This window comes from Solanum verrucosum, unplaced genomic scaffold (genome assembly GCF_900185275.1).
Source record: "Solanum verrucosum unplaced genomic scaffold, falcon-dt-bn FXZP01000094.1, whole genome shotgun sequence".
Lineage (NCBI taxonomy): Eukaryota > Viridiplantae > Streptophyta > Magnoliopsida > Solanales > Solanaceae > Solanum > Solanum verrucosum.
The window spans coordinates 472,005-489,444 of record NW_026019970.1 but is presented as its reverse complement, the minus strand read 5'-3'; the positions used below and the strand labels follow the sequence as shown (position 1 = coordinate 489,444).

Below are 17,440 nucleotides of genomic sequence, written 5' to 3'. Positions count from 1 at the left end.
CTCTCGCTTGTTCCTGAGGGGTTGGTCGACTCTTTCTCCTCTTTTGCTCTAAATTTTAGTGAGTTTTGGAGAATAAACGGTTTGGGGTAAGTTCTGACTAATTTAATAGGCTTAAACTGAGTAAAACGACATAGTTTAGGTGTTAAATGACGTAGTGTAAATGCCCAACGCATAGGGGAAAGGACTAAAATGACCCTGACTTAAATCTAATGAGTGCCACCTACTACATGACTGAAGGGCCGTCGGTTGACCTACCAACCGTCGGTAGGAGTCGTCGATCAAGCTCTTCCCAATAAGGCTTTACTAAAACGAGCATAACTTCTTACTCGTAGATGAGAATTTATCAAATTTGGTGGCGTTGGAAAGATGATTCAATTATATTTCATTTGATAGGGCATGGGCCACCTAATTCATTATGTGCTAACATATATGACTGTTTGAAGTTGACCTAACAACAATTTTCCTCTAATTGGTTGTTGACCCTCACATACAGTCCGTAGGTCCAACCACGGATAGTACTTATCGACCTCAGAGACCATAAAACTCTAGACCCCAATGATGGAACCATCCTAGGTCCATGATTCAATCAACGGACCGTGGTTCACGACCGTAAGTGTCATCTTTAAATTCTGAAAATTCCCCTAAGTTTGGGACTGAACCACGGGACCCCACCTACGGTCTGTGGTTCTACCTACGGTCTGTGGGTGATTTTCGTTGGTTCTGACACCAAATTCTGGAAAGATGCATTTTCTATTTTCTCGAGTCTGAGGTGTTATAGGTACTTCCACTGCACTTTCACTAAAACAATCTCCTTGGTCCTAAGCTTTCGGACTTGCCTATCCGAGATGGTTATATGTTCATTCTCAAAAGATATGTCTGTATCAAACACAATCGAATCAAGTGAAAGCACATGAGACTCATATGCCACGTACTTTTGAAGTATGGAGACATGAAGCATAGGATGCACAAGTGACAAACTAGGTGGCAAGGCCAAGTTATATGTCATCTCTCTCACTCAGTTGAAAATATCTAAGTGTCAAATGAATTTAAGGTTACGCTTGTCCTTCTTTTCGAACCACATGACATCCTTCATGGGTGACACTCAGAAGCCAAACATAATCGCCCTCCATAAATTTTAAGGCCTGGACTCGCTAATCTGCATAGCTCTTTTGTCGACTCAAGACTGTCAACATTATACCCTGAATCATACGGACATGCTCCATAGCATCTTTAAGCAAATCTGTATCTAAAGAGTCCATCTCAATTGATTAAACCATCAAATTGGAGATCCATATTGTTTGCCATACGATGCCACAAATGGGACCATCTGAATACTAGAATGGTAACAGATTTTGTAGACAAACTCGACTAAAGGCAAATGTTGTTCCCACCTAGCACCAAATGAATCACACAAGCTCAAAGCATGTCCTCCAACACCTGAATCGTCCTTTTGGACTAACCATATGTTCGAGGATGGAAAATTGTACTCATATCTAACTGAGTACCCAAACCATGATGTAACGCCTTCAAGAAATGGGAAGTGAACAAAGAACTCCAATCAAAGACGATAGAAATAGGGACTCCATATAGTCACACAATCTGACTAATATAAAGTTGAGCCAACTTATCTGTCGTATACTTCACTCGAACTAGGATGAAATAAGGGGACTTGGTAACCTATCCACAACAATGCAAATAGAATCTAACCACCCACGATGATAGGTAGACCCATAACAAAGTCCATAGTAATTCGCTCCCACTTCCGAGCAGGAATATGTATCCTCTGAGATATACCTCCGGACCGCTGGTGCTCATACTTGAATTTTGGAAAGTCAAGCACCTGGAAACAAAATCGGCAATATCTCTCTTCATGCCACACCACCAGTATTGCTAACTCTAATCATGATACATCTTCGCCGCTCTCGGATGGTTGAAATATCGAGAATAATGGGTCTTCTTAAGAATCAATCTAATCAACTCGCCCACCATGGGTACACCGATCATGCCCCCAATCCTCAAGACACCCTCAGAATCAAGGAAAACCTCTTTGGCTTCCCCTCTCATCACCTTGTCTCGAATGAGACACAACTTCTCGTCATCAAACTGGCAATCATGGATCTGTTCAACTAAGAAAGAACAAGCCTCTATGAAATCAATCAAGCCATCGGTCTTGTAACACCCCTCAATATGAAATAGGATAATTAGAGCTTCACATGCGTGTTAGTAGTTGATAAACTTGTATAAATGTTTGAAAATGATTTTATAGGTTAGTTTAGTTCAGTTTGAAGTCAAACGTCAAAGAGACATTCAAGACGTTCGAAAACTAGCCGTTTGCATGCTAGTGTGTTCTAGTGTGTCTTGCATGTTTTTATGTGTCGTATGAAGTCTAAAATCAATGGTGGTGACCCTACTATCCTAATAGGCATGTTTAGGGTCCCAACGTCTAGGTACGACTCCCCAAGGACCACCTTAAGGGTCCTTGGAGAGGACCTTAATGTTTTCATAAAAGGCTGCCTAGGCAGTGTGTTTGGCAGTCTTGTTTAATGCCCAGGGTGAAGCCTCGCCATGCCTTTGATGCCCTATCAAAAGGGGGCGTAGCTCCACACTTAGTTGTGGGAGCTTAGCCCCAAATGTTGAGCCTCTGTCCCAATCAACGACCTACTAGGACGGTCCGTCAATGGTGGCCGTCGTTTGGTGCCTTGTTTCACTGCCAAGTTTCTGCCAAGTGAGGGGTGAATTCACCCCACATTCTAATTAGACCCTAGATGACTATTTTACCTATTTTTGGGTATTTTAAATTAGTTAAAACTCTTTAACCTAGTTAGACCTCATTATTCCAATTGAACCTTCCCTCCAAAATAAATTCTCTCTCTAGAACTCCATGGAAGACATTGATGAAGCTTCAAGCTAGGGGATAGGTTCCTACTGATTTCTCCTTCAAATTCCTAATGAAATTAATCACAAAGGTATGGGGATTTTATCTTTGATTCTCCTTTCAATCAAAGAGCCAAATCAAAGTGATTTCAATGTTTTTCATAAACACTATAAACCCTAATTTCAATTCTAAGCTTGGGTTCTTACATGAAAGTATTACAAATGATGATTTATGTTAATATTGATAGTTTTAAGATAAAAAAACTCCATGAACCCTTGCATATGTTGAAATCCTAACTTTTGGGTCTAAAGTGGGTGTATTGATTATGAGCTAATAATGTGATAATAATGTGTAGATTGTTATGGGCTATTGATTTATGTATTGTTCTATATTGAATTATGAGGAATTGATGGTCAATTGTGTTATATTGGATGCTGGCCTTGAATGGGAAATTGTGACTTAAGGTTTATGATGATGAAGAAGTTGTGAATAGATTATTGATTCTAGTATTATATATATATATGTTGTAGATGTTAGAATTGTGAGGTTTGATCCCTTTGAAAGGGGGAGGTGTTTACTTTATAAGCATGTTGTGATCATGGTCTTGTAGGCAAAGTTGGATGATTGTTGTTTTGGGTAATGTTGATTATGTGAAGGTAATGTGATATGATGTGAATTTGTGTATGGTCTAAGAGTATGAAATGTGACCTTGTGTAGAGACTTTATGTGTTATGCTTGGTTGTTGTCTTCTTTGAATGACTTATAATGAAGGTGAGGTTAGGATAGACTATGTTTACCTACTCTCACACCTAGTGAAGAATGAATGGAAGAATGTGAGAATGAATGAAAAGAATGGAAGAATGTGAGAATGAATGAAAAGAATGGGAGTTAATGCTAATGAATGAAAGTTGGGTCTATTGTAAGGATAGTCTCATAATGTACTCCTTTAAATGAATGGGGTTCCTAGATGAAAGGTTTTCTCATCTTTGAATCCAAGAGCTTCCTAAATGAATGAATGTTGGGCTAGGATGGGTACTCCTTCGTGAGTTGAGATGAGAGTACTTTGTAGCAATCCTTATCCCTAAATGAATGAATGAAATGAATGTCCAAACTCCGTAGGGGAGTAATGTCTAGCACCGAGATGATATGAAGATGGGTGGATACTCCTTCGTTAGTTGAGATGTGAGTATTTAGTAGCAACCCTTAAGATGGGTGCTCCTTCGTGAGTTAAGATGAGAGTACTTAGAAGCAATCCTTCTATCCCTTAACTATATGCACATAGGACTAGCTAGTGGTCTCTACCACGTAAAGGCTAAAAGAATGACCCTACCTTAGGCAAGTGGGGATTCCTCATCCGGTAAGGGTTACTACCGGGATTCCATGTCAAGCTCCATGGTCTATGTCGGTTAAGACTCTTCCCCCACAGTAATGAATGAATGAACTAGGGTCTCTTAAGGGTGTACTACTTATGATAGGTGGTGGAATGGGACATCATCTAGACATTGCACAAGTAGACATTTAAGGGAGATCTTGGTGTGTCTTAGTAATGATAATGAATGAATGAGTCTTATTGGGCTAATTAATAAAAGTGTTGGTCTTTGAGCATGCTAATGTGAAAGTGAGTCATAATGAATTGAATGTAAGTGCTTATGTGGAATTGAATGTATGTGATGATCTTATATCATTAATGAATGAAGTTGTCTAAATGCATTAAGTTGAATGAGCGATTTATGTTGAGATGTGAATGGAGCTTGTCTTGTGTAGCCTTAAGGATCACTTGGGTGTGGTATGGAGAGGTAGTATGGGTTGTCTCACCATGTCTTACTTAGGTGAGTCTTAGGATGACATTTGATGAGTGTTCTAGTTTTATGAAGTGACTTGTTGGCTTATGTGCTTATATGTCTTATGTGATTAATTGGTAAAGGTTGAGGTATGCATGGTAAGTGCACTTTGTGTGACCTTAAGGTGGTGCCTTAGTGTGGGTGATGATATGGGACGTTGCCCATACATTGCACAAATGTATTGCTTAAGGGTTACTTAAGGTGAAGGTCCAAGGCAAGAAGGAAACGGTAAATGGGTTATGTATGTTTATGATATATTGTGAAGCATATGACTTTGTATTGTTGGTTGTGACTTGTAAAGTGCCTATTATGTTGATGTTCATGAGATTTTATCAAAATGGCATGAACGCATAACTTCCAAACAAATGTCCTTTATAGCATGTTTTGCATATCCTCATACTTAGTGCGTGTGTTGTACTAATCCCTTTCTTCCATTTTACTACAAGTGTAGGTTGTGGTAACTAGCTAGGAAGAGATTGTGCTTTGGAGTTGCTTGGATTGCTTCACTCTTCCAAGTCTTTGGTATGTCCTCAAGATTCGAGGACTATGTTTAGAAGTTTCTTAGTCATTGTAATAGATACTTAAGTTTCATTTCATTTGTAAAGGGCCGTGTCCCTTAGTACGTTTTAAGTTCTTGTCTAAGATTGGCTAAAGAGACTTAGTAGTTCCGCTTGTGTATTGATGTTTTCAATTTATGATCTATGCGATGAATGAATGCTAAGGCTTATATAAGACCTCCGAGAGGTCGAATACACATGTAACGGCTAGGGGGTGCTCTCGGGTCGTTACAGGTCTCCTTGGAAATCTACAACCGGACAAGACTATTGGCTAACTTCTAAACATCCCTATCCGAGCGGCAAGACTCCCCATGCTAGAAATCTTTTAATTCAAAGCATTGACCACCATATTGGCCTTTCCTGGATGGTACAAAATGGTGATATCATAGTTCTTTAGTAGCTCAAGTCATCTGCGCTGCCTCAAGTTCAGATTCCTCTGAATGAAGATGTACTGAATACTCTGATGATCAGTGAAGACCTCACAATGCACCCCATACCGATAATGTCACCATAGCTTAAGCACAAACACCACAATTTTCAACTCTAAATCATAGGTAGTTCTTCTCATGGGTCTTCAACTGTCTAGAAACATTGGTGATCACCTTACCTTTCTACATCAGAATACCGCCTAACGCGACTGTAGAAGCATCACAATAAACGGTTAAATCCACACCATTTTTGGGTAAGGTTAAAACAGGAGCCGAAGTCAACAAGGTCTTTAGCTCTGGTATAATTTAAGATGTTACTTGTGTCTTATCTCTATTATATAATCCTTTTAAATTATCATCATTTCAAATAAAAATTGTGTCTTGTTGGGCTCGAAAGAATTAGGGCGACATACGAAAGCTTACAATTGCAAATCATATGGCGAAAAATTAGACAACACATAAAACTATACTAAAAGAAATATATATTATTATATGATATGACCAATTGACCTACATGTTTAAAAAACATAAAAACTGTAGAGAGAAAATCTCTCTATAAACAAAACTCTCTAAAAGATTATATTGTGGATGCTATTATGTTTTTGGTATGAGAACAGGGGTCTTCAATTTATAGAGTTCCAAAGGTTTCTTCAGGAAAAGTAAAACCAATTATGGAAATGCTTTAACTTACCTTTCATGGTAGGCAAAAGGGTCTGATGGATCCTTATACTTGACTCGGATTGTAAATTAGACCCTTCTACTCCACAAAGTTTCAACTGGACACTTCCACTCAAACAAAATACAAATTTTAAGCCCCTTTGACCATTGATTGGCCTTAGGTGTCATTAATTTAGCTAAGTTGGAAAAATACGTGTTACACACGCGAAATAAGAGCGTGGATTGATTAATAGGTTACTAAAACTAAATAAAAAGTAAAAAAAAAAAAGCAACCAACCTTGAAAAAAGGCAAAAAAAGAAAAAGATAAAGAAAATCTCTGTCTTCTTCAAACCCACTCACCAGAAAATAACACATCTCCCACCTGATATATCACTATCCTCTCTATTTTCGATTACTTTTTTCTTGCAATCTCACTTTCCCTCACTTTTAAAATGAAACCGCACGTTCATAAAAAATTCAACTACAAAAATAATTGAAAACGAAAGAAAAAATTCGTGTCCAAATTGAAAGCTCAGATCGGAATTGAAGAAGGATTTTTGCTACTACTAGTTGTTTCTTTTTATCTCTTTAGAAGAAAAACTTTTTAAAAAACAAAAAACAAATTTTCATCCTTCTTTTAAATTGTAGATACAACTTATGAAATTTTCATATTTCTTGATCTTTCTTCTTTCAAGTTTGGATTTTTCTTTCAATTTCAAGCTTTTTGGTGTCAAGTTTAGTGTTAAGAGTAGTAGGGTTTGAGTACTTTCTTCTATTGATACTAATATCAATTTTGATAAAATTGTAAGCTCAAATGGGGCTGTCAATAGACTTTCTTTTGGGTTAGGGTTAGTGAGAACAAAGTGAAAATCATTTTCATAAAAAGTAATTATTTGTTTAATAAAATAAATATATAAAATAGCACTGTGACCATTAAATTAATTAGATGGATATGATATGGCTTATTTTTTACGTGGATATAATGTGTCATCCATGTCAGATCGAGCGAGGAACACCGGCTGATATAAGAGTTTAAAATTTCTATTTTGTTTGAGTTGAGGTGTCTAGTTGAAACTTTGGAGAGTTGAAGGGTCCAATTTACAATCTGGTCAATTATAAGGTTCCACTAAACCCTTTTGCCTTCATCGGAAGAAAATTAAGGCAAAATTCTAACACGCCTTAAGTTGTCGTGTGAGGTAATTTTTCCATTATTAAGTTGGATTTACTACTAATTACTTGAATTAACAACTCTGCAATTTTTTTTAGAGGAACTTTCGCATATAGCTACTCAAAAATAGCCTAATTACTCTCCATAGCTATAGTTTGATAATGACAACTCGTAACTACATGTTATAGGGAGGAGAGAGGCGAACGAGACTGAGAGAGAGGAGAGAGGCGAGCGAGAGAGGGAAGAGAGTGGGAGAGAGGTGAATTGTATATGTATATCGGTTAGATAATTGTATATTATACATATGCATTTGTATATATGACAAGTGAGATTGGGAGAGGGAGGAGAGAGGCGAGCGAGATTGGGAGAGGGAGGAGAGAGGTGAGCGAGAGAGGACAATAATTTGTATAATTCGCAAGTACGTTTGTATAATTCACGTGTTTTTGTATAATTGAGTGATATAAAGTCTGGAATTCTACAAATATAATAAAACTCGAAATAAAAAATTGATACAAACATAAATATATGAACTTTAAACAATTATACAAAATATATTATACAAATTACATTATATATAAATCATATTATACAAAATCAAAAAACTACACGTTTATACAAATTTTAAAATGTTATACACAAAAAGATTGAATGTATATGATGACAAAACTGAAAAATCAAAGGAAATCGTCGTCATATACAAATACAAATCAAACAAAGAATTGTTAGCTGCGAATTATACAAATGTGACGAATTATACATATACAAACGTGACTAATTATACAAACTCAAGTCAACCCACGTAATTAATGTATAATGTTAGTCGCGAGTGGTAATTATAGCAAACTATAGCTATGATGAGTAATTAAGTACTATAAGTTTGCTTAACCGCGTAATTTTCCGTTCTTTTTATTATATTATTAGAACAGAGGCCAAAATGTCAAATAAAAATAAATAATATAAATGGACAATTCATATGATTGTAATCATTTAACTGTCACACTTTTTTATTCTTAACTTTCAGTTGGCAACCTAATTTATGACTACCTTTTCATTGAAACATATCTCAATGGTGAGTCGGCCAAATGTTTAAATCCAATGGACAATAGGTGTGTGGAGGTCAACTTAGCATTGAAATATGTTTTAATACAAATGGAGTGATGGTTTAGGTAGTTAAATGAACAATGTATAGTTGAGGTATGAAACTCTTATTCCTAATTGACAATAGGCATGTGAAGGCCAACTCAACATCGAAGTGTGTTTTAATACAAATAGAATGATGGTTAGGTAGTTAAATGAAACAATGGATAGTTGAGGTAGGAAACTTGCGAAGAAAGTGATAGTATAAGTGTATTTAACAACAACTCAACCGAAATGGGGCAGCTATATGATGTTTGCACTATCCATCTCGCTCCATTCTTTTATTCCTGTGAAGTCTGACCTGTTTCATTCCGATATTTGATAAGTTGGGGTTCTCTAAGACTAATTTACATATATTTTCTACTGATATATAAATCTATATACAGTCTAAAAAAACTTCTTGCAGAAACAACTTCTACTATAGGTGAGTGTTTTGTTATTGCATTCTGTTTTTTTTTGTTAAGTCTCATGGATTCGAGAATCTTTTATTTGATTTTAGGTCTATCTCATTCCTGTTAGAACCTTCAATTATCATGGTTCACACCTATACACTTGCACATTTAGAGATCTAAGTAGGACACAACCAAACCATCTCAAACGACCTTTCTCATCATGTAAACTCAACTTGCACCTCCAAATGGATATGATGAGATCATTTTTCTTTTTGTTTATTCTCGTATGACTACACATCCATCTTGCTATTTGCATTTATGTGACACTCATCTTGTGCAAGTGTTGAGGCTTATATGTGACAAATTTATAAATGCTTTTCGAAAGAAAGGGGAATCAAGATAACAACTACAATTTCCATACTAAGTGGCTGGAGAGTGTAAATTTTATGCACTTGTGAAGTTGACTGGGATTAGGTCAGTGTGTAGGTTGATGTGGAGTTTGGGGGAATTATGGCTGGCTGCTCATGGTAGTGTGTTGCTCCAAATGATAATAAATCTCGTAGCTTTTGATGGCTTCATTGATTGAGTTTACATTGTGCAATCCTAAAATTTTATGAATCACTCAACTACCCTAATTGATCACCTAGCATGCTCATATCATTAGTAGTTACTTAAAAGGTTTAATTCCTACGCAAATAGGTGAGAGACCGTAAAAAACATTCATATTTAAAAGTTTTTTCTCTCTTACATTTCTCCTGGTGAACACAACATTTGACACTTCAGAGCTTTCTTTGTGGAAATAATTTTGTTGAGCCAAGATATTTATCTTGTAATGCTGAGTCATAGTTAGTTACTGATAGAGTTAGTTACTGATTACTATTAGCTGGATTGATTAGCTGTCAAATTAGTTAGTTAGTTGAATAGATTATTCATAATTGTATATATACACACTTCTATCATTGAATGCTGTTTAGTTTTGATTCTCAGAAATCACTGCTCACATTGTATCAGTTCTTCAGTTTCTTTTCTTCTTCTCATTGCAAGAAGATCTAAGCTCCCATTAATGGAGATGAATTCTTAGATTTGATAAACTTCTCTTTACTCCAGTATATATGACTTTTATAGGAAATATTCACGTTAATATGCTTGTCCATTTCTGTTTTCTTGCTTATTTTCTTTCACTAAAGACGTTTGATACTTCAGAGTTTGCCTTGATGAATGTTTTCTCTTTTCTTCAGTATAGGACTTTAATACTGGGAGTTTATGGACCAGGTAATTTGCAGCTTGGACCAAATTCCTCAATCCTAATAAAACCTAATCCCTTATTTGTGAAAAATATAAAGGTAAATTGTGTAATTTCTTAGCCTGTTTTTTATATATTCTCTAAGCTCGTAGTTTGACAAAAAAATGTGTGTCCTCCTACAAGGTGGAAGATATGGATGGTGCAAACAATAGACAAACGGTGTATGGGTTCTATGAAAATCTGTCTATGGAGTGGGCAACTTGAACTATGGAGTTGTACAGGTCAAATAACTATTACCATGTTAAATTTTCACTTAAGATAGTACTATTAAGAGACAATATGGGTATAAGCTTTCAATTTTTTGGGGTGGGGGAAATATTTTCCTTCTTGTTTAGTTCTGTGAAAAACAGGTCCGCTAACATGATAAATACTAAGTGTTTCAATAAATTAGGGTAATGTATCAAAACTAATATTTGAAAAGATATATTATACACGATAAAATTGTAATGTATCATAAATGTGAAACAAATGAATTGTACATTTATTTTAGAATCAAAATCAACTAGATACATTAAAAGAAAAAGCAACAAAAATTAAAAAAATCAATAATTTGATCTGCTAAAAGCAAAAAAAAAATAAAAAAATGAAAAAATCCTTCCACACTTTTTTCTTTGCTCTATATCAATTCTTGTAGCTTTTTTCACTTTCAACAATGACGATGTCCCATGGATCTCGATCCAAATCCCTTAACGGAGCCATCAACAACTCTTGATAAAATTGTGATATATCATAATGATGAAACAAAGGCAGTATACATTAATTTAAGAAATAAAAACAACTTGATACATTAAAAAACTGAACCCGTATATCAGAAAAGGAAGAAGAACAAAAAATTGGAAAAAAAATCATTAATTTGATCTACTGAAACAAAAAAAATGATAAAAAATTCTTCTAAGTTTAAGATCTTGAATTTTATAAACATGATTGAGTATTTTTAGGTTTCCATGGTGTAGATCCAGGATTTATGGGTTAAGTCATAGTTATGAGATTCGACGAAGAATCCGATTAAGAGATTTGGGCTGGATTTCCATATGTTGAAAGTGAATTTTATTGAGTTTGTATCGGGTTTGGTGCCGTCATCACATATGAGGATGGATCAGGTGGTGATAGATGGGTGAGGGTGGAAACGAAGGTTGAGGCTGGAGGAAGGTAGACAGAGGATAGTGATTGGTGTGGTGGAGGAGGAGGAGAGGGAGAGGTTTTGGGAGAGATCTGAGAGGAATTGTGGCGGAGTTTAAAAAAATGAATAAAACAAAAGATGAAGAAGTCTTTTCAATAACTTGCAATCGATAAGTCGGAAACAAAAAATATTTGAAATTCAAAAATAGAGTGATGGAGATAATTGGTAATACCATGGAGTGATTTTAGGTGTGAAAAAAGAAAAAAAAATCATGGGGTGATAGTTTACAGTGATGTATCCGGAAAAGTGAGAGAAATTGTGGAAAAGAAGGATTTTTGTAATTTTTTGGAATGGCATGGAATAATAAAAATAGGGTAAAAAAATTATGTGTAGATGCTTAAATGAAGTACAAATTACTTTGATTTAATCATACATCTTGTTAGGTTATTTTTCCTAAATTTTATAGTAGAAACTGAAAATAATAATAGTTGTTACGAAAAAAACTTCTCTAATCAAGCAAGTAAGTCAAACAAATCACTAATCAATTTATTAATATAACTAGGAACAAAATACAACACCGCAAGCTCGACTAAACCTAATCATCCAGACCACAAGTAACAAGGAGACGGATTCTCAAATAGTACACGACTATTTTAACAAACGAATCAAACATCAAACAAACGAAGATCACTAATGAATTCAAGTAACATCACTAAATTTAGAAACAAAACAAACAAATATTCGAAATGCATGACTTTGAATCTAATTATTACAACGCATGAAGTTCAATATATTAGGAATCAATATATGTTTAATCAACATTTTCTGGAGGTGCTTGTGTAGAGGAAGAAACATCGTTTTCCAGCTGCGCTGTCAATTCAAAATCAACAGAGTTCAACCAAAGCTCGAGTTCATTCACCTCCTCTTCATTAAATTTCATAATAGATTCCCATATTTTTTTCATGTCAGTTTCATCCATGCCTGATTTTGAATTAGATAGACCCCTTTCTATGATATCAAGCTCATCAAACTCAACTTTTAGTTCCTTCACTTTGTTTCGAGAATTTGCAATAGCAATACGATTACTTTCACTTGCCTGTGTATTTGGACTTAAAAATCGATTGACAACCGCATCCATTGTAGGGTGAAAAAAAGAGTAGGGTTTATCGGTTGGAGAAAATAATGTTATCCCCACATCAACATCGTATTTCCCAACCAATTCACTAGCTTTTTTATATAATGTCGATCGGCGCTTTGAAAATGCTGTGTATCGAGCATCTTCATTTTCTATTTTGACCATTGAAATCTTTTGACGTCCTAAAGTCTTTTTTTCCGCCATGACTCAATGTTTGAGGAAATATGATTTTAAAAAAATAAGTTTATTGATAAAAACACTCAAGAAAATGTGGTGCTTATAAAAATGAAATAAGATGATTATTTATACAAAAAATTCTTTATAGTTGTAATAAGTTTCTAGCCAAATAGTACAATAAAAGGTAGATTTCTTGCATCATGCTAAAAATTATAGTAACAAAATAAATTTATATGGTAAGAAAATCAAGTATCTAGTCAAATAAATAAATATTTCAATATGATTAGTAAATTTTACCAAATTTTGGTAAGCTACTGAGAATATATTTTTCAAAATAAAAGAGTAAAGCTCATTTTCTCCCTTAAGATTTTGAATTTGAGAAAAAATACCTCTTCACTTTTTGAATAAGATGATAAATGAGAAAAGTACACTAAATAGCATAAAATGTTAAACTCACATACCGCATTTCTTAATAATTTTAAATATACACCGTTGGCACAAAAAATTTACACTGCATAGCCTCCCGCATAAGGTTACATATATATGTATATTAATATAATATTCAATTTAATCCATTAGGTTGTCTGCTTGATTTCCTTATATGATTTCTTGTTTTAAATTTATTTGTGCTCCGAATTTCTTTATCTCCACTCCAATTTAATCCTACCAATAAAATGAACAACGTAAGAATAATCCATAAAATTTATGCTCAAAAACGACAATGAAAAAACTAAATATGAGATAAATAATGATTAAATACTTTATTATTTTTATTTCTTTCTTCCTAACAATTAAGAATATTTTCTTTTTCTCTTTCATTTTCTTCGGTTAACTAAAAATTTTGTTTTTATTTTTCTGTTTGTTAGTTCCTTTTTGTTTTGTTTTGTTTTATCTTAATTTTAAAAATATTTTTCCTTTAGATTATCTTTTAAATATTTTTTTCGTTAGATATACTCTTATAGTATCATTGATTAATAAGTAATCTATGAATATAAATCTTAATGATACCACAAATATATATAGTATCAATTAAGCAAAAATATCACTTGGGAAATCTATTGTAATTATTCAGGGGCATCAATGTAAGGGGTATGTATTTGTAATGAATTTGTATTTATAGAATATTTAGTTAGTTTCCCCATTAATGTATTTCAATAGATTTGTTTTGACCAAACATATATATATATATATATATATATATATATATATATATATATATATATATATAGTATCAATTAAGCAAAAATATCACTTGGCGAATCTATTGTAATTATTCAGGGGCATCATTGTAAAGGGTATATATTTGTAATTAATTTGTATTTATAGAATATTTAGTTAGTTTCCCCATTAATGTATTTCAACAGATTTGTTTTGACCAAATATATATATAGTATCAATTAAGCAAAAATATCACTTGGGGAATCTATTGTAATTATTCAGGGGCATCAATGTAAGGGGTATATATTTGTAATGAATTTGTATTTATAGAATATTTAGTTAGTTTCCCCATTAATGTATTTCAATAGATTTGTTTTGACCAAATATATATATATATATATATATATATATATATATATATATATATATATATATATATATATAGTATAAATTAAGCAAAAATATCACTTGGGGAATCTATTGTAATTATTCAGGGGCATCATTGTAAAGGGTATATATTTGTAATTAATTTGTATTTATAGAATATTTAATTAGTTTCCCCATTAATGTATTTCAACAGATTTGTTTTGACCAAATATATATATATATATATATATATATATATATATATATATAGTATCAATTAAGCAAAAATATCACTTGGGGAATATATTGTAATTATTCAGGGGCATCAAGGTAAATGGTATATATTTGTAATTAATTTGTATTTATAGAATATTTAGTTAGTTTCCCCATTAATGTATTTCAACAAATTTCTTTTGACCAAAGTAAAGTCTGCATTGCATTTTCAATTAAATCTAGATTGTGCATTGTTTGACACTTTCAAAATGATTTTCTTTATATTTAGGTTTTGAACCTAAGAACTGTTGCTAAATGTGGGACAATCCCATTATTGAACCCCAACCCATGTTGATTGTAGTGTGGTCATCCTCATCCCATTTATAGATGAAGGTAACAAGTGTCATCATGTCACAATTCAAAAGTGGACGTGATGGCACTAGTCTCCACTAGGGCTGGGCATTCGGTATTTCGGTTCGGTTTCAGTTTTTTTTCGGCTTTTTCGGTTTTCAGTTTTTATACAACGTGTACCGAATATCGAACAGAAATAATTCGGTTCGGTTCAATTTTTATTATTTTGGTTCGGTTTATGTTATTTCGGTTCGGTTTTTGTTAGTTCGATTTTTTTGTTATGGGCCTGCTTAGTGGGCTTTTTAAAATTTTGTAATTTTTTTGTTTATTTTATTTATATTTATATCTTTTTACTTATTTTACTTTGTTTTTTAAATTATTGTATGATGAAAAGTACTAACTACAAAACTGCCGTTATCAATTATCATTGAAATTTGCCCTTGTTAATAAATTATAATTAAAATACTACTAAAAGTGTAAAAGCCAATAAATTATAAATTTAAATTAAGTACTACTAAAAAAGCCTTGTGAGTAGTTCCAACTTCCAAGTTCCACACTTGCTGTTATCATTGTTCTTTTTTTTCTTTCAAAAAGTAACACACAATTACACAAATAGGCAAAGAGCTGTGATACAAATCTCTTTAACATTATTTTAAAATACCATAGTTTTACTCAATGAATGTAGGGCAACTCAATTACACTATCAACCTTTAATTTCCTAAGGAAACATTTAAATCCATTTTTATCCCCCTCAAAAATCGAATCAAAATGAATGAATCCTCAGAATAATACGAAATGATGTGGCAGTTTTAGTCCAAAATGGCACTATCAAATAGGCCAAAAGGCACTAACAAGTAACAAGTAACAATTTAACAAGTAAATAAACTTCACTACACTTCACAAATACAGTAATCAATTGATCATGCCATTACACAACAACACAATAACAATCTAATAAGTAACAATAATGCACCAATGTAGTTTTCATGAGACCACTTTCAAGTTTCAAGTGCCAACAATAACAAACAACAATAATGAGCAACAAACAATGTAGCCTCTTCCATGAGACCACCTTCAAGTTTCAAGTGTCAACAATAACAAACAACAAACAATGTAGCCTCTTCCATGAGACCACCTTCAAGTTTCAAGTGTCAACAATAACAAACAACAAACAATGTAGCCTCTTCCATGAGACCACCTTCAAGTTTCAAGTGCCAACAATAACAAACAACAATAATGAACAACAAACAATGTAGCCTCTTCCATGAGACCACTTTCAAGTTTCAAGTGCCAACAATAACAAATAACAATAATGAGCAACAATGTAGTTTCTTGACTTTCTTCCATGAGACCACTTTGAAGTCTCAAGTGCCAACAAAATTACCAAAACACTAACAAAACTTGGTACTTTACACCTTTATTCATTGTCTCGACTTTGGACCTTTTAAAATAAAATTAAATGTTAGAATACTACTTTTAAGATTAAAAAAAATGATATGATTAAATAAATGACGTATTAAACTCACCACTATTAAATACTTGAGACTTGCAAGCCAATCATAGATCAACAATGGAAGAGTTTCTTCCACTATTTGCCATCTCTATAAATAAGAAAATCAAATATGTCATACAACACAATAAGTCTTTTATTTTTTCCAAAAACAAATAAAAAATAAAAAGTCTTACCAAGTTCAATTTTTTCAAGAAATTCCAAACTTTCTTCAACACAAATAGGCTTAGTTTCTTGTCTAAGCCAATCTTGAACACAAATAAGGCATTGCACACATTTGGGAGTCAATGAACTTCTAAAGGGATCAAGAATATGACCACCCGTGCTAAATGCACATTCCGATGCCACACTCGACATAGGAATAGCCAATACATCTCGAGCCAACTGTGAAAGTATAGGAAATCTAGGAGAATTAACTTTCCACCAAATCAAAATATCAAAATCATCAGATTCAGGCTCTTGGTCTTCAAGAAGATATCTATCCAACTCAGATTTAACACCTAAACTTCCAAAATCTTCCTTTTGTTTCTTCATGTAAAACTTAGTTCTCAAAAAAATTATTTTCACATTTTGAGAAAGACCATAAGTAGATGAATCAGAGGAGTCAGATGAAGATGATTGATTTTTAGAACCTTTTGCATACTTACTTACATAGATCGCAAACAAATTCTTTAAGTAAGCATTTACTTCATTATTCACTATCTGTCCCTTTTCTTCCCCAAGTAATTCTTCAAGAGCAAAACTAACATACATAAATTTATTGTGTGGATCCAAAACAGAAGCAATAAAAAGCATTTTGTTCATCTTTTCAGGAGTACCCCAATATTTCTTGAACTTTTCTTTCATCACCGAAGCCATTTTACTCAAATCAACATCATCACTTGTCATACATACTTTCAAGTATGCATCAAGATCACATATATCCTCAAAATGAACATTACAAGTAACATATCGTGAACCTGAAACTTTCAATGTGAGCTCATTAAATTTTTCAAGAAACTTTGTGATATTCCTCACATTAGCCCAATCCTCATATTGAATTGAACCTGCA

General features: G+C 33.4%; 2 protein-coding genes across 2 annotated transcripts in view; one reads left to right on the top strand and one right to left on the bottom strand.

Annotated features, from left to right (window-relative positions):
- The first annotated feature begins 7,555 nt into the window (after positions 1–7,555).
- The window catches only part of LOC125817095 (PHD finger protein ALFIN-LIKE 1-like), a 115,044-nt gene continuing 105,159 nt past the window's right edge, over positions 7,556–17,440 (top strand). The window contains exon 1 of the mRNA XM_049496673.1: positions 7,556–7,566. The gene's annotated coding sequence lies outside the window, so the exon portion shown is untranslated. The remainder of the gene's footprint in view (positions 7,567–17,440) is intronic.
- On the bottom strand, positions 12,291–12,818 carry LOC125817060 (agamous-like MADS-box protein AGL61). The gene has a single exon (XM_049496645.1). It carries the CDS (start codon positions 12,816–12,818, stop codon positions 12,291–12,293), a length of 528 nt encoding a protein of 175 aa, XP_049352602.1.